Consider the following 26722-nt stretch of genomic DNA (forward strand, 5'->3'; position numbering starts at 1 on the left):
GTCACTTCACTTCTCTGGGTCTCAGTGACCTCATCTGTCAAATGGGGATTAAAACTGTGAGCCCTCCGTGGAACAACCTGATCACCCTGTAACCTCCGCAGCGCTTAGAACAGTGTTTTGCACATAGTAAGCGCTTAACAAATACCATCATTATTATTGCTATTATTATTATTATTAATGGTATTTTGTTAGGCACTTATTATGTGCCAAGCACTGTTCTAAGCACTGGCCTGGGGGGGGGAGGGGAGAGAATACAAGGTAATCAATCAGGTTGTCCCACATGGAGCTCACAGTCTTAATCCCCATTTTCCAGATGAGGTAACTGAGGCGCAGAGAAGTGAAGTGACTAGCCCAAAGTCACTCAGCTGATAAGTGGCGGGGCTGGGATTAGAACCCGTGACCTCTGACTCCCAAGCCCGGGCTCTTCCCACTGAGACACGTAACTGTACACACACTAATCACTCAAAAAATACTGCTGATTGATTAACTGATCTTTCATTCATTCATTCATTCATTCAATTGTATTTATTGAGCACTTACTGTGTGCAGAGCACTGTACTAAGCTCTTGGGAAGTACAAGTTGGCAACATATAGAGACGGTCCCTACCCAACAGCGGGCTCACAGTCTAGAAGGGGGAGACAGATGACAGAACAAAACATATTAACAAAATAAAATAAATAGAATAAATATGTACAAGTAAAATAAATAAATAGAGTAATAAATATGTACAAACATATATACATATATACAGGTGCTGTGGGGAGGGGAAGGAGGAAGGGGAGAGGAAGGAGGGGGCTCAGTCTGGGAAGGCCTCCTGGAGGAGGTGAGCTCTCAGTAGGGCTTTGAAGGGAAAGCCCTTACAAATTACAGCAAAAGTCAAGTCAAAAGGAGTAGTTCAATCCCTAAGTGTTTCAAGAAAGATTCCCTGAAGGCCTGAGTGTAATCACTCAATTGTATTTATTGAGCACTTACGGTGTGCAGAGCACTGTACTAAGCGCTTGGGCGGGTACAATAGAGCAGAATTGGTAGACACATTCCCTGCCCACAGACACTATCCATTCAGTCTTTCAATCATATTTATTGAGCACTTACTGTGTGCAGGGGACTGTACTGTGAGCCCACTGTTGGGTAGGGACTGTCTCTGTATGTTGCCAATTTGTACTTCCCAAGCGCTTAGTGCAGTGCTCTGCACATAGTAAGCACTCAATAAATACGATTGATGATGATGATGATACTAAGCACTTGGGAGAGGACAATACAATAATAAACAGACACATTCCCCGCCCGCAATGAAATTATGAAGTGCTGTGGGGCTGGAGGGGAGTGAATACATGGACCAAATCAAGGTGACACAGAGGGAGTGGGAGAAAAAGAAAGGAGGGCTTAATCAGGGAAGGCCTTCTGGAGGAGATGGGCCTTCTATAAGGCTTTCAGGGTGGGGAGGGTAACTGCCTCTATATGTTGCCAACTTGGACTTCCCAAGCGCTCAGTACAGTGCTCTGCACACAGTAAGCGCTCAATAAATCAATCGTAATCAATCGTATTTATTGAGCGCTTACTATGTGCAGAGCACTGTACTAAGCGCTTGGGAAGTACAAATTGGCAACACATAGAGACAGTCCCTACCTAACAGTGGGCTCACAGTCTAAAAGGGGGAGACAGAGAACAGAACCAAACATACCAACAAAATAAAATAAATAGGATAGAAATGTACAAGTAAAATAAATAAATAAATAAATAAATAAATAAATAGAGTAATAAATATGTACAACCATATATACATCTATACAGGTGCTGTGGGGAAGGGAAGGAGGTAAGACGGGGGGATGGAGAGGGGGACGAGGGGGAGAGGAAGGAAGGGGCTCAGTCTGGGAAGGCCTCCTGGAGGAGGTGAGCTCTCAGCAGGGCCTTGAAGGGAGGAAGAGAGCTAGCTTGGCGGATGGGCAGAGGGAGGCCATTCCAGGCCCGGGGGATGACGTGGGCCGGGGGTCGATGGCGGGACAGGCGAGAGCGAGGTACGGTGAGGAGATTAGCGGCGGAGGAGCGGAGGGTGCGGGCTGCGCTGGAGAAGGACAGAAGGGAGGTGAGGTAGGAGGGGGTGAGGTGATGGACAGCCTTGAAGCCCAGGGTGAGGAGTTTCTGCCTGATGCACAGATTGATTGGTAGCCACTGGAGATTTTTGAGGAGGGGAGTAACATGCCCAGAGCGTTTCTGGGCAAAGACAATCCAGGCAGCAGCATGAAGTATGGATTGGAGTGGAGAGAGACACGAGGATGGGAGATCAGAGAGAAGGCTGGTGCAGTAGTCCAGACGGGATAGGATGAGAGCTTGAATGAGCAGGGTAGCGGTTGGGATGGAGAGGAAAGGGCGGATCTTGGCAATGTTGCGGAGCTGAGACCGGCAGGTTTTGGTGAATAAATACGATTGAATGAATGAATAAGGAGGTACGATTGAGTGAATGTTTGCACGCATTTATTACTCTATTTATTTTACTTGTACTTATTCTATTTATTTCATTTGGTTTATATGTTTTGTTTTGTTCTCTGTCTTCCCCTTCTAGACTGTGAGCCCACTGTTGGGTAGGGGCCGTCTCTATGTGTTGCCAACTTGTACGTCCCAAGCGCTTAGTACAGTGCTCTGCACACAGTAAGCGCTCAATAAATATGATTGAATGAATGAATGTTTGTACGTATTTATTACTCTATTTATTTTACTTGTACATATTTATTCCATTTATTTTATCTTGTTAATATGTTTTGTCTTGTTGTCTGTCTCCCCCTTCTCGACTGTCAGCCAACTGTGGGGTAGGGACCGTTATCTATATGTTGCCAACTTGGACTTCCCAAGTGCTTAGTCCAGTGCTCTGCACACAGTAAGCGCTCAATAAATACGATTGAATGAATGAATGAATGATGGGGAGCCCTACTGAGAGCTCACCTCCTCCAGGAGGCCTTCCCACACTGAGCCCCCTCCTTCCTCTCCATCCCCCCCGCCTTACCTCCTTCCCCTCCCCACACCACCTGTATATCTGTATAGATGTTTGTACGGATTTATTGCTCTATTTATTTATTTATTTATTTTATTTGTACATATTCATTCTATTTATTTTATTTTGTTAATTGGTTTTGTTGTCTGTCTCCCCCTTCTAGACTGTGAGCCCGCTGTTGGGTAGGTACCGTCTCTATATGTTGCCAACTTGGACTTCCCAAGCGCTTAGTACAGTGTTCTGCACACAGTAAGCACTCAATAAATACGATTGAATGAATGAATGAATGAATGAATGAAAGAGAGAGGGAGATCCGGGCCAGAGGCTCCTAGGACATGAGTGACAGGTTGGCAATGAGACGGAAGATGGAGAATAGAGTGTATTCAATCAATCAGTGGCATCCTCTATTTATTTTACTTGCACATATTTACTATTCTATTTATTTTATTTTGTTAATATGTTTTGATTTGTTCTCTGTCTCCCCCTTCTAGACTGTGAGCCCACTGTTGAGTAGGGACCGTCTCTATATGTTGCCAACTTGTACTTCCCAAGCGCTTAGTACAGCGCTCTGCACACAGTAAGCGCTCAATAAATACGATTGAATGTATGAATGAATGTATTGAGCACTTACTATGTGCCGAGCACTATACTAAGCATTTCATTACTTTATTTTATTTGTACATATTTACTACTCTATTTTATTAATGATGTGTATATGGCTATAATTATATACAGCTCTCTATAATTAGAGAAGGAGCGTGGCTTAGTGGAAAGAGCCCGGGCTTGGGAGTCAGAGGTCGTGGGTTCTAATCCTGCCTTTGCCAATTGTCAGCTGCGTGACTTTGGGCAAGTCACTTCACTTCTCTGGGCCTCAGTTACCTCATCTGTAAAATGGGGATGAAGACTGTGAGCCCCCCATGGGACAACCTGACCACCTTGTAACCTTCCCAGCGCTTAGAACAGTGCTTTGCACATAGTAAGCGCTTAATAAATGCCATCATTATTAGTATTATTATTATTATTTACTGAGTGCTTACTGTGTGCCAAGCACTGTACTAAACGCTTCATTACTGTTTTATTTGTACATATTTACTACTCTATTTTATTAATGATGTGTATGTAGCTAAAATTATGTACAGCTCTCTATAATTAGAGAAGGAGCGTGGCTTAGTGGAAAGAGCCCGGCTTGGGAATCAGAAGTCGTGGATTCTGATCCCAGCTCTGCCACTTGTCAGCTGTGTGACCTTGGACAAGTCACTTCACTTCTCTGTGCCTCAGTTACCTCAGCTGTAAAAGGGGAATGAAGACTGTGAGCCCCCCATGGGACAACCTGATCACCTTGTAACCTCCCCAGCGCTTAGAACAGTGCTTTGCACCTAGTAAGCACTTAATAAATGCCATCATATTATTATTACAACAGAGCTCCGCATGTGGTTAGCTCTTAGTAGCAACGACTGATGGTTCAGGCCATTATCCTCTTCGTCCTCATTACTCTATTTATTTATTTACTTTACTTGTACGTATCTATTCTATTTATTTTATTTTGTTAGTATGTTTGGTTTTGTTCTCTGTCTCCCCCTTTTAGACTGTGAGCCCGCTGTTGGGTAGGGACTGTCTCTAGATGTTGCCAACTTGTCCTTCCCAAGCGCTTAGTACAGTGCTCTGCACACAGTAAGCGCTCATTAAACACGATTGATTGATTGATTGATTGAATCTCCCCCCGCCCAGCCGCCGCGCATGCGCAGCCCCACCCCACCGCTGCGCGTGCGCAGTCTGCACAGTGTGTCCCCCCGCCGCCGCCGCCGCGCGTGCGCAATGTCCCCCCCCCGCCGCCGCCGCGCGTGCGCAATTCCCCCCCCCCCGCTCAATGTCCCCCCCCCTGCTGCAGCCGCGCGTGCGCAATGTCCCCACTCGCCGCCGCCGCGCGTGCGCAGTTCCTCCCTGCCGCCCGGTTCCCCCCCCACATCCGGTCCGGCCTCCTCCCGCAAACCCTTTCCTGCCCTCAATTTTCCCATCACTGTTGACAATAATAATAATAGTTTTGGTACTCGTTAAGTGCTTACTATATGCCAAGCACTATAATAATAATAATAATAATAATGATGGCGTTTATTAAGCGCTTACTATGTGCAGAGCACTGTTCTAATCAATCAATCAATTGTATTTATTGAGCGCTTACTGTGTGCAGAGCACTGTACCAAGCGCTTGGGAAGTACAAATTGGCAACGTATGGAGACAGTCCCTACCCAACAGTGGGCTCACAGTCTAAAAGGGGGAGACAGAAAACAAAACCAAACATACTAACAAAATAAAATAAATAGAATAGATATGTACAAGTAAAATAAGTAAATAAATAGAGTAATAAATATGTACAAACATATATACATATATACAGGTGCTGTGGGGAAGGGAAGGAGGTAAGGCTGTGGGGGTGGAGAGGGGGAGGAGGGGGAGAGGAAGGAGGGGGCTCAGTCTGGGAAGGCCTCCTGGAGGAGGTGAGCTCTCAGTAGGGCTTTGAAGGGAATATTTGTATTGATGCTACTGATGCACCTGTATATATGTATATATGTTTGTACATATTTATTACTCTTTAGTTTACTTATACATATTTATTCTATTTATTTTATGTGGTTTATATGTTTAGTTTTGTTGTCTTTCTCCCCCTTCTAGACTGTGAGCCCGCTGTTGGGTAGGGACCGTCTCTATATGTTGCCAACTTGTACTTCCCAAGCGCTTAGTCCAGTGCTCTGCACACAGTAAGCGCTCAATAAATACGATTGAGTGAATGAATGAATGCCTGTTTGTTTTGATGTCTGTCTCCCCCCTTCTAGACTGTGAGCCCGTTGTGGTTAGGGATTGTCTCTGTTGCCGAATTACCCGTTGTTGGGTAGGGGCCGTCTCTATTTGTTGCCAACTTGTACTTCCCAAGCGCTTAGTCCACTGCTCTAGCACACAGTAAGCGCTCAATAAATACGATTGAATGAATGAATGAGTGAATTATACGTCCCAAGCACTTAGCACAGTGCTCTGCACACAGTAAGTGCTCAATAAATACGATCGAATGTGAGGCCGTTGTTGGGTAGGGACCGTCTCCATATAGAGAAGCAGCGTGGCTCAGTGGGAAAGATGCCGGGCTTCGGAGTCAGAGGTCATGGGTTCAAGTCCCAGCTCTGCCACTTGTCAGCTGTGTGACTTTGGGCAAGTCACTTCACTTCACTTCACTTCTGCCTCAGTTCCCTCATCTGTAAAATGGGGATGAAGACTGTGAGCCCCACGTGGGACAACCTGATCACCTTGTATTCCCCCCAGCGCTTAGAACAGTGCTTTGCACATAGTAAGCGCTTAATAAATGCCGTTATTATTATTATTATAGAGAAGTAGCATGGCTCAGTGGAAAGAGTACAGGCTTGAGAGTCAGAGGTCATGGATTCTAATCCCAGCTCTGCCGCTTGTCAACTGTGTGCAGCGTTGCTCAGTGGAAAGAGCTCGGGCTTTGGAGTCAGAGGTCATGGGTTCAAATCCGGCTCCGCCCCTCGCCAGCTGTGTGACTTTGGGCTAGTCACTTAACTTCTCTGTGCTTCAGTTACCTCATCTGGAAAATGGGGATTAAGACTGGGAGCCCCCCGTGGGACAACCTAATAATAATAATAATAATAATGATAATAATAATGGCATTTATTAAGCGCTTACTATGTGCAAAGCACTGTTCTAAGCGCTGGGGGAGATACAAGGTGATCAGATTGTCCCATGGGGGGCTCACAGTCTTCATCCCCATTTTACAGATGAGGTAACTGAGGCCCAGAGAAGTGAAGTGACTTGCCCAAAGTCACACAGCCGACCAGTGGCGGAGCTGGGATTTGAACCCATGACCTCTGACTCCAAAGCCCGGGCTCTTTCCATTGAGCCACGCTGCTTCCCAACCTGATCAGCTTGTAACCTCCCCAGCACTTAGGGCAGTGCTTTGCACATAGTAAGCGCTTAATAAATGCCATCATCAGCATCATCTTCAATCATATTTATTGAGTGCTTACTGTGTGCAGAGCACTGTACTAAGCGCTTGGGAAGTACAAATTGTCAACATATAGAGACAGTCCCTGCCCAACAGTGGGCTCACAGTCTAAAAGGGGGAGCCATCATTATTATTATTATTATTACTACTTTGGGCAAGTCACTTGTCATCCACCCTAGCCACATACTCCATCTGAAGCGGAATTGCCTGCACTTTCCCTAAAGGCTTATTAGCATAACCGACTCCATTGTATGCAGGGTTTAACAACAGGATGTTCATTCAATCGTATTTATTGAGCGCTTACCGTGTGCAGAGCACTGTACTAAGCGCTTGGGAAGTACAAATTGGCAACAGATGGAGACGATCCCTACTGGGAATGAGCTCCGGCTGGGGAAGATCCTGGAATCAAGGAGGGCTGACACTAATCAAAGCGGCCACACCTTGTCTGCGACGACCCCCAGCCTTTGTGGGCAAGATCTCCTGTTAACAGGGTGACAAAGTTTCAGGTAGGTGGGAACACTTTGTGTAGCTCCCATGGGGAAAGCAAATAAAAGGGAAGAAGGGGCTAGGACAGGGTCTGTTCGTCACTCTCGGTGAGCAGTCAGCTTTCCTTCCTATCCGATCCGGCGGGAAAGGCCCAGCCAAGGTCAAGGCCAAGGGCAGGGCCCAGGACAGGACAGGGCCGCCATGTCGGGCTTCATGCCCGAGCTCATCGACTACCTGGAGGGGAAGGTTTCCTTCGAAGAGTTCGAGCGGCGCAGGGAGGAATGCCAGACGCATCCCGGAAAAGCCGTGCAGGAGAGGGGAAGTGAGGGGACCCCCGCTTCCGCCCAGCCGGAGACCCCGTCTTCCTCCTCGTCCTCCAAACCCCGCAGCCCGGAGAGCGGGGAAGGAGAGTCGGCTGACGGCGTCAGCAAGTCTGTGTGGCGGGCCTTCGCCTCCATGATCGGAGAGAGCGAGGAGAAGGAGGAGGAGGAGGAGGAGGAGGAGGAAGAGGAGGCCGCCCAGCAGCCGACGGCGGGAGACGTGTTCGCGCTGGAGATGACGCTAAATCGGGAGACCCAGAAGATGATGAAGGAGAAGAGGCCCCGGAGCAAGCTCCCGCGGGCGCTACGCGGCCTCATGGGCGAGGCCAACGTCCGCTTCGCGCGCGGGGAGCGTGAGGAGGCCATCGCCATGTGCATGGAGATCGTCAGACGGGCGCCGCTGGCTCACGAGCCGTTCTCCACCCTGGCCGTGATCTACGAGGACCAGGGGGACGTGGAGAAGTCGCTGCAGTTGGAGCTGATCGCCGCCCACCTGAACCCCAGCGACACGGAGGCGTGGGTCCGCCTGGCCGAGACATCCCTGGAGCAGGACAACGTCAAGCAGGCCGTCTCCTGCTACACCAAAGCGCTGAAGTACGACGCGGCCAACGTGCGCTACCTGTGGGAGCGGGCCAGTCTGTACGAGCGGATGGGCGAGCGCAAGCTGGCCGCGGATGGCTACCGGCGAGTCCTGGCCCTCCTGTCCCCGCTGGACGGCGAGCGCTTCGTGCGGCTGGCCAGGGACGTGGCCAAGAGCTACTACGAAGCCAACGACGTGGCGTCGGCCGTCGGCATCGTCGAGGAGGCGTTCTCCAAGCACCACGGCCTCGTCTCCGTGGAGGACGTCAACGTCGCGGCCGAGCTCTACGCGGCCAGCAAGCAGTTCGGCAAGGCGCTGGAGGTCATCACCGGGTTCCCCGGCATCGTCCTGGAGAAGGGCGCGGGCGGAGAGGGGGTGACGTGCACCGTCCCGGAAGGAGTCCCCGTCGACATCGCCGCGAAGCTGACGGTCTGCCTGATCCATCTCAACGCGCCGGGACCGCTCAACCCCCTCCTGACCGGCCTGGTGGAGCAGGACCCCGAGGACGTGGGAGACCTTTACCTGGACGTGGCGGAGGCCTTCCTGGACATGGGCGAGTACGGCGGGGCCCTGCCGCTCCTCAGCGCGCTGGTCTGCTCCGAGCGCTACAGCCAGGCCGTCGTCTGGCTGCGCCACGCCGAGTGTCTGAAGGCGCTGGGGCACGTGGAGTGCGCCGCCCGGAGTTATGCCAAGGTGGTAGGCCTCGCCCCGCTTCACCTGGACGCCCGCATCACCCTGTCCACGCTCCAGCAGCGGCTCGGACGACCCGACGAGGCGCTGGAGGCCCTGGAGCCCGCGCGCGGCCCGGACGCCCCGGCCCGGGACGCCAACGCCGTCCGGCAGGAGCTGAAGTTGCTGCCGCACCGCTCCACCCTGCTCCCCTCCCAAGGCAAGGTGAGCGGCCACGTGGACGCCCTGCTGACCATGCTCGCCATGCTTCTAAAGGCGGCGATGAACAGGGCCCGGGTTGGCCTGATCTCCAGCTGCAGGTCGGGGGAGAGGCACCTCTACCTCGTCAAGGTGCCGCGGGACGGGGTCTCGGCCGACGGCGACGGGGAGACGGCCAGCTGCGACGTCGGGGCCACCCTGGCGGGGCTGGGCGGCGCGCTGACCGAGGAGGACTGGTGGGACGTGGCGCTGAGGGCGGTGGACGCCCTGGGCGCGCTGGCCCGCTACCGGGAGGCCGAGCTGCTGGTGGACTCGGCGCTGGAATGCTACTTCTTCTACGGAGACCGGCGGAAGCGCAGGGAGCTGGAACACCCGGGCCTGTCCGCCGCCGTCCTGGGCGGCGACTTCCCCAAGGCCTACGACTACGTCCGGCTAATGGTCATGGAGGACGCGAACCGGCCGCAGCTGTGGAACATCTTCAACCAGGTGACCGCGCGCTCGCGGGAAGCGCGCCACCGTCGCTTCTGCCTCCGCCTGATGCTCAGGCACCCCGACAGCCACGTGCTCCGCGTCCTCAACGGCCACAACGCCTTCGTGGGAGGAAGCTACAGGCACGCGCTCTGGCCGGTACGTGCGGGCCTTCCGCGCCCACCCGGGCGACCCGCTCTTCAGCCTGTGCATCGGCCTGACCTTCGTGCACATGGCCTGCCAGAGGCACGTGCTGAAGAGGCACGCGCTCGTCGTGCGGGGCTTCTCCTTCCTCCACCGCTACCTCAGCCTGCGCGGGCCCTGCCAGGAGGCCTTCTACAACCTGGGCCGCGCCCTCCACCAGCTGGGCCTGGGCCACGCCGCCGTCCACTACTACCGCAAGACCCTCGACCTGCCGCCCCTCGTCGCCCCGGGCATGGATGCCGACCAGCTGGACCCGCGCCGAGACGTGGCGTACAACCTCGCCCTCATCTACCAGGACAGCGGGAACCTGGGCATGGCCCGCCGGCTCCTCCGCACCTGGGGCTCCGTGTGACGGGCTGGCGGGGCCGCGTCTCTCCCGTTGGAATAAACAGCTCGGCCGACGGCGGTTCCGGCGGATCGCAACGCCCCCCCTCTCAAGATAATAATAATAATATAATAATGGCATCTGTTAAGCGCTTATTATGTGCAAAGCACTGTTCTAAGCGCTGCAGAGGATACAAGGTGATCAGGTTGTCCCATGTGGGGCTCACAGTCTTAATCCCCGTTTTACAGATGAGGTGACTGAGGCCCAGAGAATAATAATAATGATGATGGCGGGGCTGGGATTTGAACCCGTGACCTCTGACTCCAAAGCCCGGGCTGTTTCCACTGAGCCATGCTGATTCTCTATCTGAGATCCTCCCAAGGTCTCCGGGCGTGGGTGACCCCCAATTCCTCCGGGAGAGTCGGGGCCGCCCTCGGAGCCCGGGCGTGCCAGCTGGCCAGCCGTCCCAGCTCCGTGTGCCAGGCCTCTTCCGGGAAGAAGGCCGGCCATCCGATCCCGGGGTCGGGGGACGGACGAATCCGGGAATGTGCGGGTGCCACCGTCCCCAGGGGGCATCTCACCCTTGCCCCTGCGTGGCTCAATGGAAAGAGCCCAGGCTTCGGAGTCAGAGGTCATGGGTTCAAATCCCGGCTCTGCCAACTGTCGGCTGTGTGACACTTCGCTTCTCTGGGCCTCAGTGACCTCATCTGGAAAATGGGGATGAAAACCGTGAGCCCCCCCGGTGGACAACCTGATCACCTTGTAACCTCCCCAGTGCTTGGCATATAGTAAGCATATAGTAACAAATACCATCATTATTATTAATACCTCTACTGCTCTATCTGAACTCGTGTCTCTGAGTCATTTTTCCTACCTGCGTCACCACCTTGGGTTCTCGAACCTTGTGGCCCATTTACACCGGTTAACTTATTTTGCCCCCTACTCGTCGATAAAGCATTTAATTTCTCTGTGCCTCAGTTACCTCATCTGTAAAATGGGGATTAAGACGGTGAGCCCCACATGGGACAGCCTGATTACTTTGTATCCTGAATAGTGCTTGGCACATAAGTGCTTAACAAATACCAAAATTATTATGTTTTCAACTTGTACTTCTCAAGCGCTTAGTCCAGTGCTCTGCACACAGTAAGCGCTCAATACGATTGAATGAATGCATGGATAATAATAATAATGATGGTATTTGTTAAGCGCTTACTATGTGCAAAGTGCTGGGGGGATACAAGGTGATCAATCTACACTCACTCCCTTGGTGACCTCATTCGCTCCCACGGCTTCAACTATCATCTCTACGCTGATGACACCCAGATCTACATTTCTGCCCCTGCTCTCTCCCCCTCCCTCCAGACTCGCATCTCCTCCTGCCTTCAGGACATCTACATCTGGATGTCCGCCCGCCACCTAAAGCTCAACATGTCCAAGACTGAGCTCCTTGTCTTCCCTCCCAAACCCTGCCCTCTCCCTGACTTTCCCATCTCTGTTGACGGCACTACCATCCTTCCCGTCTCACAAGCCCGCAACCTTGGTGTCATCCTCGACTCCGCTCTCTCATTCACCCCTCACATCCAAGCCGTCACCAAAACCTGCCGGTCTCAGCTCCGCAACATTGCCAAGCTCCGCCCTTTCCTCTCCATCCCAACCGCTACCCTGCTCATTCAAGCTCTCATCCTATCCCGTCTGGACTACTGCACCAGCCTTCTCTCTGATCTCTGATCTCCCATCCTCGTGTCTCTCTTCACTTCAATACATACTTCACACTGCTGCCCGGATCGTCTTTGTCCAGAAACGCTCTGGGCATATTACTCCCCTCCTCAAAAATCTCCAGTGGCTACCAATCAATCTGCGCATCAGGCAGAAACTCCTCACCCTGGGCTTCCAGGCTGTCCATCCCCTCGCCCCCTCCTACCTCACCTCCCTTCTCTCCTTCTCCAGCCCAGCCCGCACCCTCCGCTCCTCCACCGCTGATCTCCTCACCGTACCTCGTTCTCGCCTGCCCCGCCGTCGACCCCCGGCCCACGTCATCCCCCGGGCCTGGAATGGCCTCCCTCTGCCCCTCCGCCAAGCTAGCTCTCTTCCTCCCTTCAAAGCCCTACTGAGAGCTCACCTCCTCCAGGAGGCCTTCCCAGACTGAGCCCCCTCCTTCCTCTCCCCCTCGTCCCCCTCTCCATCCCCCCATCTTACCTCCTTCCCTTCCCCACAGCACCTGTATATATGTATGTATATGGTTGTACATATTTATTACTCTATTTATTTATTTATTCATTTTACTTGTACATTTCTATCCTATTAATTTTATTTTGTTGGTATGTTTGGTTCTGTTCTCTGTCTCCCCCTCTTAAACTGTGAGCCCACTGTTGGGTAGGGACTGTCTCTATGTGTTGCCAATTTGTACTTCCCAAGCGCTTAGTACAGTGCTCTACACATAGTAAGTGCTCAATAAATACGATTGATTGATTGATTGATTGATCAGGTTGTCCCACGTGGGGCTCACAGTCTTCATCCCCATTTTCCAGATGAGGGAACTGAGGCCCAGAGAAGTGAAGTGACTTGCCCAAAGTCACACAGCTGACAAGTGGCGGAGCCAGACTGTCTCTATTGCTGAATTGTACTTTCCAAGCGCTTAGAACAGTGTTCTGCACACAGTAAGCACTCAATAAATACGATTGAATGAATGAATTAGAACCCATGATCTCTGACTCCCAAGCCCAGGTTCTTTCCACTGAGCTGCAATGCTTCTTTGTTTATATTTATTGAGCGCTTACTTTGTGCAGAGCATTCATTCGTTCAATCGTATTTATATTCATTCATTCAATCAATCGTATTTATTGAGCGCTGTGTGCAGAGCACTGTACCCCGGGCCCACATCCTTCCCCTTGGGAAGTCCAAGTTGGCAACATACAGAGACGGTCCCTACCCAACAGCGGGCTCACAGTCTAGAAGGGGGAGACAGACGACAGAACAAAACATATTAACAAAATAAAATAGAATAAATATGTACAAATGAAATAGAGTAATCAATATATACAAATATATATACATATATACAGGTGCTGTGGGGAGGGGAAGGAGGTAAGGCAGGGGGAGAGGAAGGAGGGGGCTCAGTCTGGGAAGGCCTCCTGGAGGAGGTGAGCTCTCAGTAGGGCTTTGAAAGGAATTTTTATATTGATGCTACTGATGCACCTGTATATATGTATATATGTTTGTACATATTTATTACTCTTTATTTAGTTTACTTATACATATTTATTCTATTTATTTTATTTGGTTTATATGTTTAGTTTTGTTGTCTGTCTCCCCCTTCTAGACTGTGAGCCCGCTGTTGGGTAGGGGCCATCTCTAGATGTCGCCGACTGGTCCTTCCCAAGCGCTTAGTCCAGTGTTCTGCACACAGTAAGCGCTCAATAAATACGATTAAATGAATGCCTGTTTGTTCTGATGTCTGTCTTCCCCCTTCTAGACTGTGAGCCCGTTGTGGTTAGGGATTGTCTCTGTTGCCGAATTAACCGTTGTTGGGTAGGGACTGTCTCGATTTGTTGCCAACTTGTACTTCCCAAGCGCTTAATCCAGTGCTCTGCACACAGTAAGCGCTCAATAAATACGACTGAATGAATGAGTGAGTTATACATCCCAAGCACTTAGCACAGTGCTCTGCACACAGTAAGTGCTCAATAAATACGATCGAATATGAGCCCGTTGTTGGGTAGGGACCGTCTCCATATAGAGAAGCAGCGTGGCCCAGTGGGAAAGAGCCCGGGCTTTGGAGTCAGAGGTTATGGATTCAAGTACCGGCTCTGCCACTTGTCAGCTGTGTGACTTTGGGCAAGTCACTTGACTTCTCTGTGCCTCAGTTCCCTCATCTGTAAAATGGGGATGAAGACTGTGAGCCCCCCCGTGGGACAACCTGATCACCCTGTATTCCCCCCAGCGCTTAGAACAGTGCTTTGCACATAGTAAGCGCTTAATAAATGCCGTTATTATTATTATTATAGAGAAGTAGCGTGGCTCAGTGGAAAGAGCACAGGCTTGAGAGTCAGAGGTCATGGATTCTAATCCCGGCTCGGCCGCTTGTCAACTGTGTGCAGCGTGGCTCAGTGGAAAGAGCCCGGGCTTTGGAGTCAGAGGTCACGGGTTCAAATCCCGGCTCCACCCCTCGCCAGCTGTGTGACTTTGGGCTAGTCACTTAACTTCTCTGTGCTTCAGTTACCTCATCTGGAAAATGGGGATTAAGCCTGGGAGCCCCCCGTGGGACAACCTGATAATAATAATAATAATAATAATAATGATGGCATTTATTAAGCGCTTACTACGTGCAAAGCACTGTTCTAAGCACTGGGCGAGATACAAGGTGATCAGATTGTCCCACGGGGGGCTCACAGTCTTCATCCCCATTTTACAGATGAGGTAACTGAGGCCCAGAGAATAATAATAATGATGATGGCGGGGCCGGGATTTGAACCCGTGACCTCTGACTCCAAAGCCATGGCTGTTTCCACTGAGTCACGCTGATTCTCTATCTGAGACCCTCCCAAGGTGGGCCGGGCGTGGGCGACCCCCGATTCCTCCGGGAGATTCGGGGCCGCCTAGTGCCAGCCGCCCTCGGAGCCCGGGCGTGCCAACTGGCCAGCCGACCCAGCTCCGTGTGCCAGGCCTCTTCCGGGAAGAAGGCCGGCCATCCGATCCCGGGGTCGGGGGACAGACGAATCCGGGAATGTGCGGGTGCCACCGTCCCCGGGGGGCATCTCACCCTTGCCCCTGTGTGGCTCAATGGAAAGAGCCCAGGCTTCGGAGTCAGAGGTCACGGGTTCAAATCCCGGCTCTGCCAACTGTCGGCTGTGTGACACTTCGCTTCTCTGGGCCTCAGTGACCTCATCTGGAAAATGGGGATGAAAACCGTGAGCCCCCCCGGTGGACAACCTGATCACCTTGTAACCTCCCCAGTGCTTGGCATATAGTAAGCATATAGTAACAAATACCATCATTATTATTAATACCTCTACTGCTCTATCTGAACTCGTGTCTCTGAGTCATTTTTCCTATCTGCGTCACCACCTTGGGTTCTCGAACCTTGTGGCCGATTTACACCGGTTAACTTATTTTGCCCCCTACTCGTCGATAAAGCATTTAATTTCTCTGTGCCTCAGTTACCTCATCTGTAAAATGGGGATTAAGACGGTGAGCCCCACATGGGACAGCCTGATTACCTTGTATCCTGAATAGTGCTTGGCACATAATAAGGGCTTAACAAATACCAAAATTATTATTATGTTGCCGACTTGTACTTCTCAAGCGCTTAGTACAGTGCTCTGCATACAGTAAGCGCTCAATAAATATCAATGAATGACTGTCTAGACTGTGAGCCGGTTGTTGAGTAGGGACCGTTCTCTATATGTTGCTGACTTGTACTTCCCAAGCGCTTAGTCCAGTGCTCTGCATACAGTAAGCGCTCAATACGATTTAATGAATGCATGGATAATAATAATAATGATGGTATTTGTTAAGCGCTTACTACGTGCAAAGCGCTGGGGGGATACAAGGTGATCAGGTTGTCCCACATGGGGCTCACAGTCTTCATTTTCCAGATGAGGGAACTGAGGCCCAGAGAAGTGAAGTGACTTGCCCAAAGTCACACAGCTGACAAGTGGCAGAGCCAGATTGTCTCTATTGCTGAATTGTACTTTCCAAGCGCTTAGAACAGTGTTCCGCACACAGTAAGCACTCAATAAATACGATTGAATGAATGAATGAATGAGAACCCATGATCTCTGACTTCCAAGCCCAGGTTCTTTCCACTGAGCCACGATGCTTCTCTGTTCATCTTTATTGAGCGCTTACTTTGTGCAGAGCATTCATTCATTCAATCGTATTTATATTCATTCATTCAATCAATCGCATTTATTGAGTGCTGTGTGCAGAGCACCCGGGGCCCACATCCTTCCCCTTGGGAAGTACAAGTTGGCAACATATGGAGACGGTCCCTACCCAACAGCGGGCTCACAGTCTAGAAGGGGGAGACAGACGACAGAACAAAACATATTAACAAAATAAAATAAATAGAATACATACGTACGAATGAAATAAAGTAATCAATACATACAAATATATATACATATATACAGGTGCTGTGGGGAGGGGAAGGAGGTAAGGCGGGGGGGATTGAGAGGGGAGGAGGGGGAGAAGAAGGAGGGGGCTGAGTGTGGGAAGGCCTCCTGGAGGAGGTGAGCTCTCAGTAGGGTTTCTGGACAAAGACAATCCGGGCAGCAGCATGAAGTATGGATTGAAGTGGAGAGAGACACGAGGATGGGAGATTAGAGAGAAGGCTGATGCAGTAGTCCAGACGGGATAGGATGAGAGCTTGAATGAGCAGGGTAGCAGTTTGGATGGAGAGGAAAGGGCGGATCTTGGCAACGTTGCGGAGCTGAGACCGGCAGGTTTTGGTGACGGCTTGGATGTGAGGGGTGAATGAGAGAGCGGAGTCGAGGATGACACCAAGGTTGCGGGCTTGTGAGACGGGAAGGATGGTAGTGCCGTCAACAGAGATGGGAAAGTCAGGGAGAGGGCAGGTTTTGGGAGGGAAGACAAGGAGTTCAGTCTTGGACATGTTGAGTTTTAGGTGGCGGGCAGACATCCAGATGGAGATGTCCTGAAGGCAGGAGAAGATGCGAGCCTGGAGGGAGGGGGAGAGAGCAGGGGCAGAGATGGAGATCTGGGTGTCATCAGCGTAGAGATGATAGTTGAAGCTGTGGGAGCGAATGAGATCACCAAGGGAGTGAGTGTAGATCGAGAACAGAAGGGGACCAAGAACTGAACCTTGGGGAACCCCCACAGTAAGAGGATGGGAGGGGGAGGAGGAGCCTGCAAAAGAGACTGAGAAAGAACGACCGGAGAGATAAGAGGAGAACCAGGAGAGGACGGAGTCTGTGAAGCCAAGGTCAGATAGCGTGTTGAGGAGAAGGGGGTGGTCCACAGTGTCGAAGGTAGCTGAGAGGTCGAGGAAGATTAGGATAGAGTATGAGCCGTTGGATTTGGCAAGCAGGAGGTCATTGGTGACCTTTGAGAGGGCAGTTTCCGTGGAATGTAGGGGACAGAAGCCAGACTGGAGGGGGTCCAGGAGAAAGTTGATGTTGAGGAATTCGAGTTGGCACCTGTAGACAACTCGTTCAAGGAGTTTGGAAAGGAATAGTAGGAGGGATATGGGGCGATAACTAGAAGGTGAGGTGGGGTCAAGAGAGGGGTTTTTTTTAGGATGGGAGAGACATAGGCATGTTTGAAGGCAGAGGGGAAGGACCCAGTGGAGAGTTAGCGGTTGACGTTGGAAGTTGAGGAGGGGAGAAGGGATGGAGCGAGAGATTTCATAAGATGAGAGGGAATGGGGTCAGAAGCACAGGTGGCCGGAGTAGCACTTGAGAGGAGGGAGGAGAGCTCCTCTGAGGATACTGCTGGGAAGGAAGGGAGAGTAGCAGAGAGTGTTGAGAGCCGGGGGGTTGGAGAAGAGGGGGGAAGTGACTTTGGGGAGGTCGGACCTGATGGATTTAATTTTGTTAATGAAGTAGGAGGCCAGATCGTTGGGGGTGTGGAAAGGAGGAGGGGGAGGAATCGGGGGCGTTAGAAGGGAGTTGAATGTACGGAATAGCTGACAGGGATGTTGGGCATGGCTGTCAATAAGGGAGGAGAAATCGCTTTGTCTGGCAGAGTAGAGGGCTGGGTTAAGGCAGGAAAGGGTAAACTTGAAGTGAATGAGGTTGGCATGGTTGTTTAGACTTTCACCAGCAGCGTTCGGCAGCTCGATCATAAGAGCAAAGGAGGCGGACAGTGGCAGTGATCCAGGGCTGTGGGTTAGTAGTACAAGAGCGGCGAAGGGAAAGGGGAGTGAGTGACTCTAGCTGAGTGGAAAGGGTAGAGTTGAGAGCAGTAATCTGATCATCAAGACTGGGTAAAGAGGAGAGGGAGGTGAGGTGGAGTGTGAGGTGCTCAGAAAGATGGATGGGGTCAAGAGAGAGGAGATCTCTGTGAGGGAGATCACCGTACCTCGTTCTCGCCTGTCCTGCCATCGACCCCCGGCCCACATCATCCCCCGGGCCTGGAATGCCCTCCCTCTGCCCATCCGCCAAGCTAGCTCTCTACCTCCCTTCAAGGCCCTGCTGAGAGCTCAGCTCCTCCAGGTGGCCTTCCCAGACTGAGCCCCTTCCTTCCTCTCCCCCTCGTCCCCCTCTCCATCCCCCCCATCTTACCTCCTTCCCTTCCCCACAGCACCTGTATATATGTATATATGTTTGTACATATTTATTACTCTATTTATTTATTTATTTATTTTACTTGTACATATCTATTCTTTTATTTTGTTAGTATGTTTGGTTTTGTTCTCTGTCTCCCCCTTTTAGACTGTGAGCCCACTGTTGGGTAGGGACTGTCTCTATATGTTGCCAATTTGTACTTCCCAAGCGCTTAGTACAGTGCTCTGCACATAGTAAGCGCTCAATAAATACAATTGATGATGATGATGATGAGTAGGGCTTTGAAGGGAGGAAGAGAGCTAGCTTGATGAGGATGTGCGGAGGGAGGGAGGGCATTCCGGGCCAGGGGGAGGACGTGGGCCGGGGGTCGACGGTGGGACAGGGGAGAACGAGGCCCAGTGAGGAGGTTAGCGGTGGCAGAGGAGCGGAGGGTGCGGGCTGGGCTGGAGAAGGACAGAAGGGAGGGGAGGTAGGAGAGGGCGAGGGGATGGACAGCCTGGAAGCCAAGGGTGAGGAGTTTCTGCCTGCACTGTACTAAGCGCTTGGGAAGTCCAAGTTGGCAACATATAGAGACGGTCCCTACCCAACAGCAGGCTCACAGTCTAGAAGGGGGAGACAGGCACCGAAACAAAATATATTAACAAAATAAAATAAATAGAATAAATATGTACAAGTAAAATAGAGTAATAAATCCGTACAAACATCTATACATATATACAGGTGGTGTGGGGAGGGGAAGGAGGTAAGGGGGCGGGGGGGGTTGGGGAGGGGGAGGAGGGGGAGAGGAAGGAAGGGGCTCAGTCTAGAGCACTGTACTAAGAGCTTGGGAAGTACAAGAGAAGCATTGTGGCTCAGTGGAAAGAACCCGGGCTTGGGAGTAAGAGGTCATGGGTTCGAATCCTGGCTCTGCCACAGCTGTGTGACTTGGGGCAAGTAACTTCACTTCTCTGGGCCTCAGTTACCTCATCTGGAAAATGCGGATTAAAACTGTGAGCCCCCCGGGGGGCAACCTGATCGCCTTGTGTAACCCCCCCAGCGCTTAGAACAGTGCTTTGCACATTGTAAGCGCTTAACAAATACCATCATTATTATTACTATTAAAATTGGGATTGAGATTGTGAGCCCCATGTGGGTCAACCTGATTACCTTAGGACAGTGCTTTGCACATACTAAGCGCTTAACAAATAGCATTATCATTATCACCTTGTATCCCCCAGCGCTTAGAACAGTGCTTTGCACATAGTAAGCGCTTAACAAATACCATTATTATTATATTAATAAATGAAAGATATATAACTTTCTACATTTATATATATGTGTATGTATATATAAATCTTTCTACATTCATATATATATATATATATATATATGAGGTGAGGTAACGAGAGGCCTCTGGGCCTTCCCTTCCGTCTGAATTCGACGGACGTTTCACCTTACGTTAAAAAAAAATCAGCGCGAACTGCGCAGGCGCGCAAGCTACAGGGAAGACGCGAGTGCGCAGGCGCGCAAGCTAAAGGGGGGACGCGAGTGCGCAGGCGCGTCCGCAGGGAGGGCGCAGGCGCGGCGCGAGGGACGGCGTGACAGCCGGCATGCGCGGAGCTCGTTTCCTATTGGCTGGGACGGAATCCCGCCCTCGCGCCGCGTGGGGCGCGAGTGCGCAGGCGCGGATGCAGGGCGGGCGCGAGTGCGGAGGCGTGGCAACAGGGAGGGCGCGACTGCGCAGGCGCGGCTGCAGGGAGGGCGCGAGGGAGGGCGTGGCGGCCCGCGTGCGCGGAGCTCGTTTCCTATTGGCCGGGGCGGAATCCCGCCCTCGCGCCACGTGGGGCTCGCAGCCGCCCACCTCGCTGAGGTAAATTCGGAGCAACGGTCGTCGAGGGCCAAGTCCGAAACATGGCCGACTACAGTCGTCCTCGGGCCAGCGTGGCCCTCATCCGCATACGAAACCCACCCGTCAACAGCCTGAGGTAAACCCTCCGCCTTCGGCACCAAAAATCGCCCCTTTTCCCTTCGCCGACCTTGGACTCCTTCCCCCTCTTCGAAGGGGCCGGGCCTGCCCCCCAACCACGACCAGTCGCCTCCATTTCCGGTTGTGACAGGACAACTGGGCCTCTAATAACAATAATAATAATAATAATAGCGGCATTCATTAAGCGCTTACCATGTGCAAAGCACTGTTCTAAGCGCTGGGGAGGTTACATATTAAGCGCCTACTAGGTGCAAAGCACTGTTCTAAGCGCTGGGGAGGTCACAAGGTGATCAGGTTGTCCCACAGGGGACGGTCTTCACCCCCATTTGACAGATAAGGGAACTGAGGCCCAGAGACGACAGGTGGCCGAGGAGGGATTTGAACCCATGACCTCCGGCTCCCAAGCCCGTGCTCGTCCCACTGATTAATAATTAATAATTATTAGTTATAATTATTATTAATTAATTATTAATTAATTTCATTCTCAGTCTCTTTTGCAGGCCCTTCCATCCCCTTACTGTAGGGGTTCCTCAAGGTTCAGTGCTTGGTCCCCTTCTGTTCTCAATCTACACTCACTCCCTCGGTGACCTCATTCGCTCCCACGGCTTCAACTATCACCTCTACGCTGATGACACCCAGATCTCCATCTCTGCCCCTGCTCTCTCTTCCTCCCCCCAGGCTCGTGTCTCCCCCTGCGTTCAGGACATCTCCATCTGGATGTCTGCCCGCCACCTAAAACTCAACGTGTCCAAGACTGAACTCCTTGTCTTCCCTCCCAAACCCTGCCCTCCTCCTGACTTTCCCATCACTGTAGATGGCACTACCATCCTTCCCATCTCACAGGCCCGCAACCTTGGTGTCATCCTCGACTCCGCTCTCTCGTTCACCCCTCACGTCCAAGCTGTCGCCAAAACCTGCCGGTCTCAGCTCCGCAACATTGCCAAGATCCGCCCTTTCCTCTCCATCCAAACCGCTACCCTGCTCGTTCAAGCTCTCATCCTATCCCATCTGGACTACTGTATCAGCCTCCTCTCCGATCTCCCATCCTCCTGTCTCTCCCCACTTCAATCCATACTTCACACTGCTGCCCGGATTGTCTTTGTCCAGAAACGCTCTGGGCATATTACTCCCCTCCTCAAAAATTTCCAGTGGCTATCAATCAACCTATGCATCAGGCAGAAACTCCTCACCCTGGGCTTCAAGGCTGTCCATCTCCTCGCCACCTCCTCCCTTACCTCCCTTTTCTCCTTCTCCAGCCCAGCCCACACCCTCCGCTCCTCTGCCGCTATCAATCAATACGATTGGTTGATTGATTGATTGATTGCTTTGCACATAGTGCTTAATCAATCAATTTTATTTATTGAGCGCTTACTGTGTGCAGAGCACTGTACTAAGCGCTTGGGAAGTACAAGTTGGCAACATGTAGAGATGGTCCCTACCCAACAGTGGGCTCACAGTCTAGAAGTTTAATAAATACCATTATTATTATTATTATTATTATTATTATTATTATTATTTTTATTATTATTATTAAACACAAAGAGTTTGTGTTTTCATTTCTGTACATTTCCGAGCATCCTCAGCCCCCTCAGAGTTTTCTTTTCAGTTGTGCCGGTTCCTGCAAGCCCTGAGCTCTCTCCTCTTGAGGTAGGGAAGGGCCTGGCGACTCTCCGCAGGCACGGGGCGATTGGTCCCATCGTCATCATCATCATCAATCGTATTTATTGAGCGCTTACTATGTGCAGAGCACTGTACTAAGCGCTTGGGAAGTACAAATTGGCCGATGGCAGCCAGCAGTGAGTTCTGTGGTGGGGAAAGAGTCATTCTGGCCCCGGTAGCCAGTCCCCCAACCCAGATCATACCCTCGTGGATTTCAAATTCTCCTCTTAATTTCCCCAGCAGAGTCCCCGTGCTTCCTTTAGAACACATTTTCCTAAGTGCTAATTTTACTATCTTCCTCTTCTCATTGGAGTATTTAATTTTTATCAAAGTCTGTCTCCCCCTTTACATGGTACTAGAGAAGCAGCGTGGCTCAGTGGAAAGAGCCCGGGCTTTGGAGTCAGAGTTCATCGGTTCAAATCCCGGCTCCGCCAATTGTCAGCTGTGTGACTCTGGGCAAGTCCCTTCACTTCTCTGGGCCTCAGTTCCCTCATCTGTAAAATGGAGATGAAGACTGTGAGCCCCCCGTGGGACAACCTGATCACCTTGTAACCTCCCCAGCACTTAGAACAGTGCTTTGCACATAGTAGCAGTGTGGCTCAGTGGAAAGAGCATGGGCTTTGGAGTCAGAGGTCATGGGTTCATATCCTGACTCCGCCACTTGGCTGTGTGACTTTGGGCAAGTCACTTCACTTCTCTGTGCCTCAGTTCCCTCATCTGTAAAAGGGGGATGAAGACTGTGAGCCCCCTGAGTGACAACCTGATCACCTTGTACCTTCCCCAGCGCTTAGAACAGTGCTTTACACATAGTAAGCGCTTAATAAATGCCATTATTATTATTATTATAGTAAGCGGTTAATAAATACCATCATTATTACTATTATTATTTGTTAACCGCTTACTGTGTGTCAGGTTGCTCTCTTCTTAACTCTGGGGTAGGTGCAAGCCGATCAGGTTGGACACAGCCCCTGTCCCACATGGGGTTTGCAGCCTTCACCCCCATTTTACAGATGGGGAAACTAGGGCACAGAGAAGTGAAGGGCTGGCCCAATGTCACACAGCAGACAAGTGGCAGGGCCAGGATGAGAACGCAGGTCCTTCTGACTCTCAGGCCCGTGCTCTATCCACTAGGCCTTACTGCTTTCTTGTTTTAAGCTCCTTGCGGTCAGGGAACCTGTCTACCAACTCTGTATTTTATTGTGCGTTTTTAAGGGCTCATAGCAAAAAAAGTTTATCTTGTACCAGCTGTGGGCCCGGGTTTGTTTTGCTGTGGCGGAGAATGTTACCGGAGCTTTCAGCCACAGGTTGATAGGTTTCCCTGGAACAGGGAGGGAGAACAGGTATCTTATTCTCATTTTTAAAGATAAAGAAACCAGAGGTTTGAGAGAAGGGGAGAGATGTGAACTGAACTTTTTTCATGTATGACAGTCCACCATTCTCCCCACCAGCAAAGCAATATTAAGGTCACCTCTCCATGAAGCCTCCCCTGACTAACCCCTGATTTCCCCCTCCCCTTCTCCCTACTGTGTCTCCTAAGCACTTTTTACTCACCCCACCCTCAGCCCCATAGCACTTAGGTTTATGTCCATAATTTATTTAAATGCCTGTCCTCCTGAGCAGCGTGGCTCAATGGAAAGAGCATGGGCTTTGGAGTCAGAGGTCAGGGGTTCAAATCCCGGCTCCGCCAATTGTCAGCTGTGTGACTTCGGGCAGGTCACTTCGCTTCTCTGGGCCTCGGTTACCTCATCTGTAAAATGGGGGTTAAGACTGTAAGCCTCACGAGGGACAACTTGATCACCTTGTAACCGCCCCTGCGCTTAGAACAGTGCTTTGCACATAGTAAGCGCTTAATAAATGCCATCATTATTATTATCATTATTAGTGGGCAGGGAACATGTCCAGCAACTCTATTGTATTGTACTGTCTATCAATAATATTTATTGAGTGCTTTCTGTGTGCAGAGCATTGTACTAAGTGATTGGAAGATACAGTACAACAGTACTGTACTTAATGCAGTATCAATAAATACCACTGATTGGTTGAGCCTCAGAGAAGCTAAGTGACTTTCCCAAGGTCACACAACAGGCAAGTGATGGAGGTGGGATTAGAACCCTTCCGACTCCAGCCCTGTCTTTCAACTTTACGACACTCCATTCATTCATTCATTCATTCATTCAATCATATTTATTGAGCGCTTACTGTGTGCAAAGCACTGTACTAAGCGCTTGGTCAGCTCTCCCCCTCCTAACTTACCTCACTGATGCACTGCAACCCAACCCGCACACTTCACTCCTCTTAACACCAACCTACTCACTGTACCTTGATCTCGTTCATCCCACCGCCGAACGGGGGGCTCACGGTCTTAATCTCCATTGTACAGAGGAGGTAACCGAGACCCAGAGAAGTGAAGTGACTTGCCCAAAGTCACCCAGCTGACAATTGGCGGAGCTGGGATTTGAACCCCTGACCTCTGACTCCAAAGCCCCTGCTCTTTCCACTGAGCCTCACCATTGCTTCTCATGCCTTGCCCACATCCTCCCTGTGGTGTGAAGCTTCCTTCCCCTTCTCATCCAACAGATCACCACTTCACTCCACCTTCAAAGCCTTAGAAAAATCACATCTCTTCCAAGAGGCCTTTCCTGACTAAGCCCTCAATCAATCAGTAGTATTTATTGAGCGCTTACTGTGTGCAGAGCCCTCATTCCCCTCTCCTCAGCATCACCTATGCCCTTAGATCTTCAACCTTTAAGCCCTTGACATTCACTCCACTCTCAGCCCCACAGAGTTTACGAACGTATCCCCTTCGGTAATTTATTTTAATGTGTGTCTCCCCGCTAGACTATAAACTCCTATGAGCGTGGATCGTGTCTATCAACCCTCTTGTGTTGTACTCTCCGAAGCGCTTACTACAGCTCAGCACACTTATAGTAAGCGCTTAACAAATGACATTGATTTCCATTAGGATATTGCTTCTCTAAACTAAGGAAGCCGAGGTTTTCTTGATGTTACCATTTGCCAAGCTATTCATTAATATCTGAATACAGAGTCCCTTTTATTGAGTATTTACGGGCGCAAAGCCAGGATCCTTAAAACAGTCCTTTGGAGTTCTATCTGATAATAATAATTATGGGGTATTTGTTACTATGTGCCAAGCATTGTTCTAAGCACTGGGGTAGATGCATTGTAATCAGGTTGTCCCATGTGGAGCTCACACTTTTAATCCCCATTTTACATACAAGGTAACTGAGGCACAGAGAAGTTAAGTGACTTGCCCAAGGTCACGCAACAGACAAGTGGCGGAGCCAGGATTAGTCTTTCATTAGTTGGTAATTGATTTAAAACGAACTCTCACCTTGATCTTTTGCTCATTTTGCTTTCAGTGTTTCCATAACAAAAATTGGGTAACTTTTGGACCACATAATATTACGTAAGCACTGGTTACTTATTCCCAGATTTTGCTCAATTAGCTTCTCAAAGTTAAGTGACTTTTCTCTCAATTTCACTGGTAACCGATTAAAAATAAATAGTCCAGAGGTAAGTTAAATTTTAAGGGGATAAAGGTTAAATTGGACAACTCCTGCCTTCTGATTTAGGGGCCTACCTGGTTCAGTTGAAAACTTTTAGTTTCAGGGCAAAAGTTAACCAGGACTGCTCTTGAGGATCTTTGACCCAAGGGATCCTCAGGACTCCTCTTGAGGATCTTTGACTGGCAGTGCACACTGGAGATGCACACTGGGCTCGAGAAATCCAAGGACTTTTTGTTGTGGGGGGCGGCCTGCCTGTTTTGGGGCTCTGTGAATCTGGGTTTTGATTCTGTAGTTTATTTTGGTCCAAGAATTTGGCTATTAAGCAAGATTGCTGAGGCTTCATATCCTACCTTCAGCCGTAAATGCATTGTAGATCTGGTCCGTGTTTGTCACCATCATGCCGGCTTCTGGACTCACCCAGTCAAAGAAATTTATTGCCAAACGGGAAGATATTTTGCTTATTTGCAGCCTCATTTGAGGATCTGATGGCATCGTGGGAGGTGACCCGGTACCAGTTGAGAAATTGGTTGCAGCAGTGAAGGAGAGGCAGGGCAAGGGGCTGGCCCACAGAAAAATGTAAAGTACTTGGGAGCAGGCTTTCTTTCACTCCTGCTTTAGACCATGCAGGAAGTCTAGGACCTCAGCCTTGGAGAACTGAAGAGGGGAAGGGCGTAGCTGTAGTTCCCGGACAGTATAAGATCCTGGAGTTCACGTTAAAGAAAAGTAAAAGCAAAGAAGAAAGTAGTTTGCTCTAGTGGAATGGGCACTGATCTGCAAGTTAGAGGGCCTGAGTTCTAATTTCGTCTCTGCCACCTGCCTTGGGCAAGTCACTTTGCTTCTCTGTGCCTCAGTTTCCTCTTCTGTAAAATGGGAATTCAGTTACGTTTTTCTCCCTCCTATTTAATACTACTACTATTACTACTACTAATAATAATAATTCTGGTACTTGTTAAGTGCTTGCTACGGGCCAAGCACTGTTCTAAGCACTGGGGTGAATACAAGTTAATCAGGTTGGACACAGTACCTGTCCCACATGGGGCTCACACTCTTATTACAT

General features: G+C 50.5%; 2 protein-coding genes across 2 annotated transcripts in view; both read left to right on the top strand.

The window, feature by feature from the left end:
* The first annotated feature begins 7683 nt into the window (after nucleotides 1-7683).
* On the top strand, nucleotides 7684-10331 carry LOC119930393 (general transcription factor 3C polypeptide 3-like). The gene is given in 2 exon segments (XM_038748701.1): nucleotides 7684-9891; nucleotides 9893-10331. Coding segments are annotated over 2 exon segments (2610 nt in total). The 3' UTR covers nucleotides 10295-10331.
* Nucleotides 10332-20367: 10036 nt separating this feature from the next.
* The window catches only part of EHHADH (enoyl-CoA hydratase and 3-hydroxyacyl CoA dehydrogenase), a 41879-nt gene continuing 35524 nt past the window's right edge, over nucleotides 20368-26722 (top strand). Inside the window, exon 1 of the mRNA XM_038744454.1 lies at nucleotides 20368-20477. Coding sequence (XP_038600382.1) covers nucleotides 20404-20477 — 74 coding nt within the window. The 5' untranslated portion in view covers nucleotides 20368-20403. The remainder of the gene's footprint in view (nucleotides 20478-26722) is intronic.

The sequence above is a fragment of the Tachyglossus aculeatus genome, chromosome 1 (genome assembly GCF_015852505.1).
Source record: "Tachyglossus aculeatus isolate mTacAcu1 chromosome 1, mTacAcu1.pri, whole genome shotgun sequence".
Taxonomy (NCBI): Eukaryota; Metazoa; Chordata; class Mammalia; order Monotremata; family Tachyglossidae; genus Tachyglossus; species Tachyglossus aculeatus.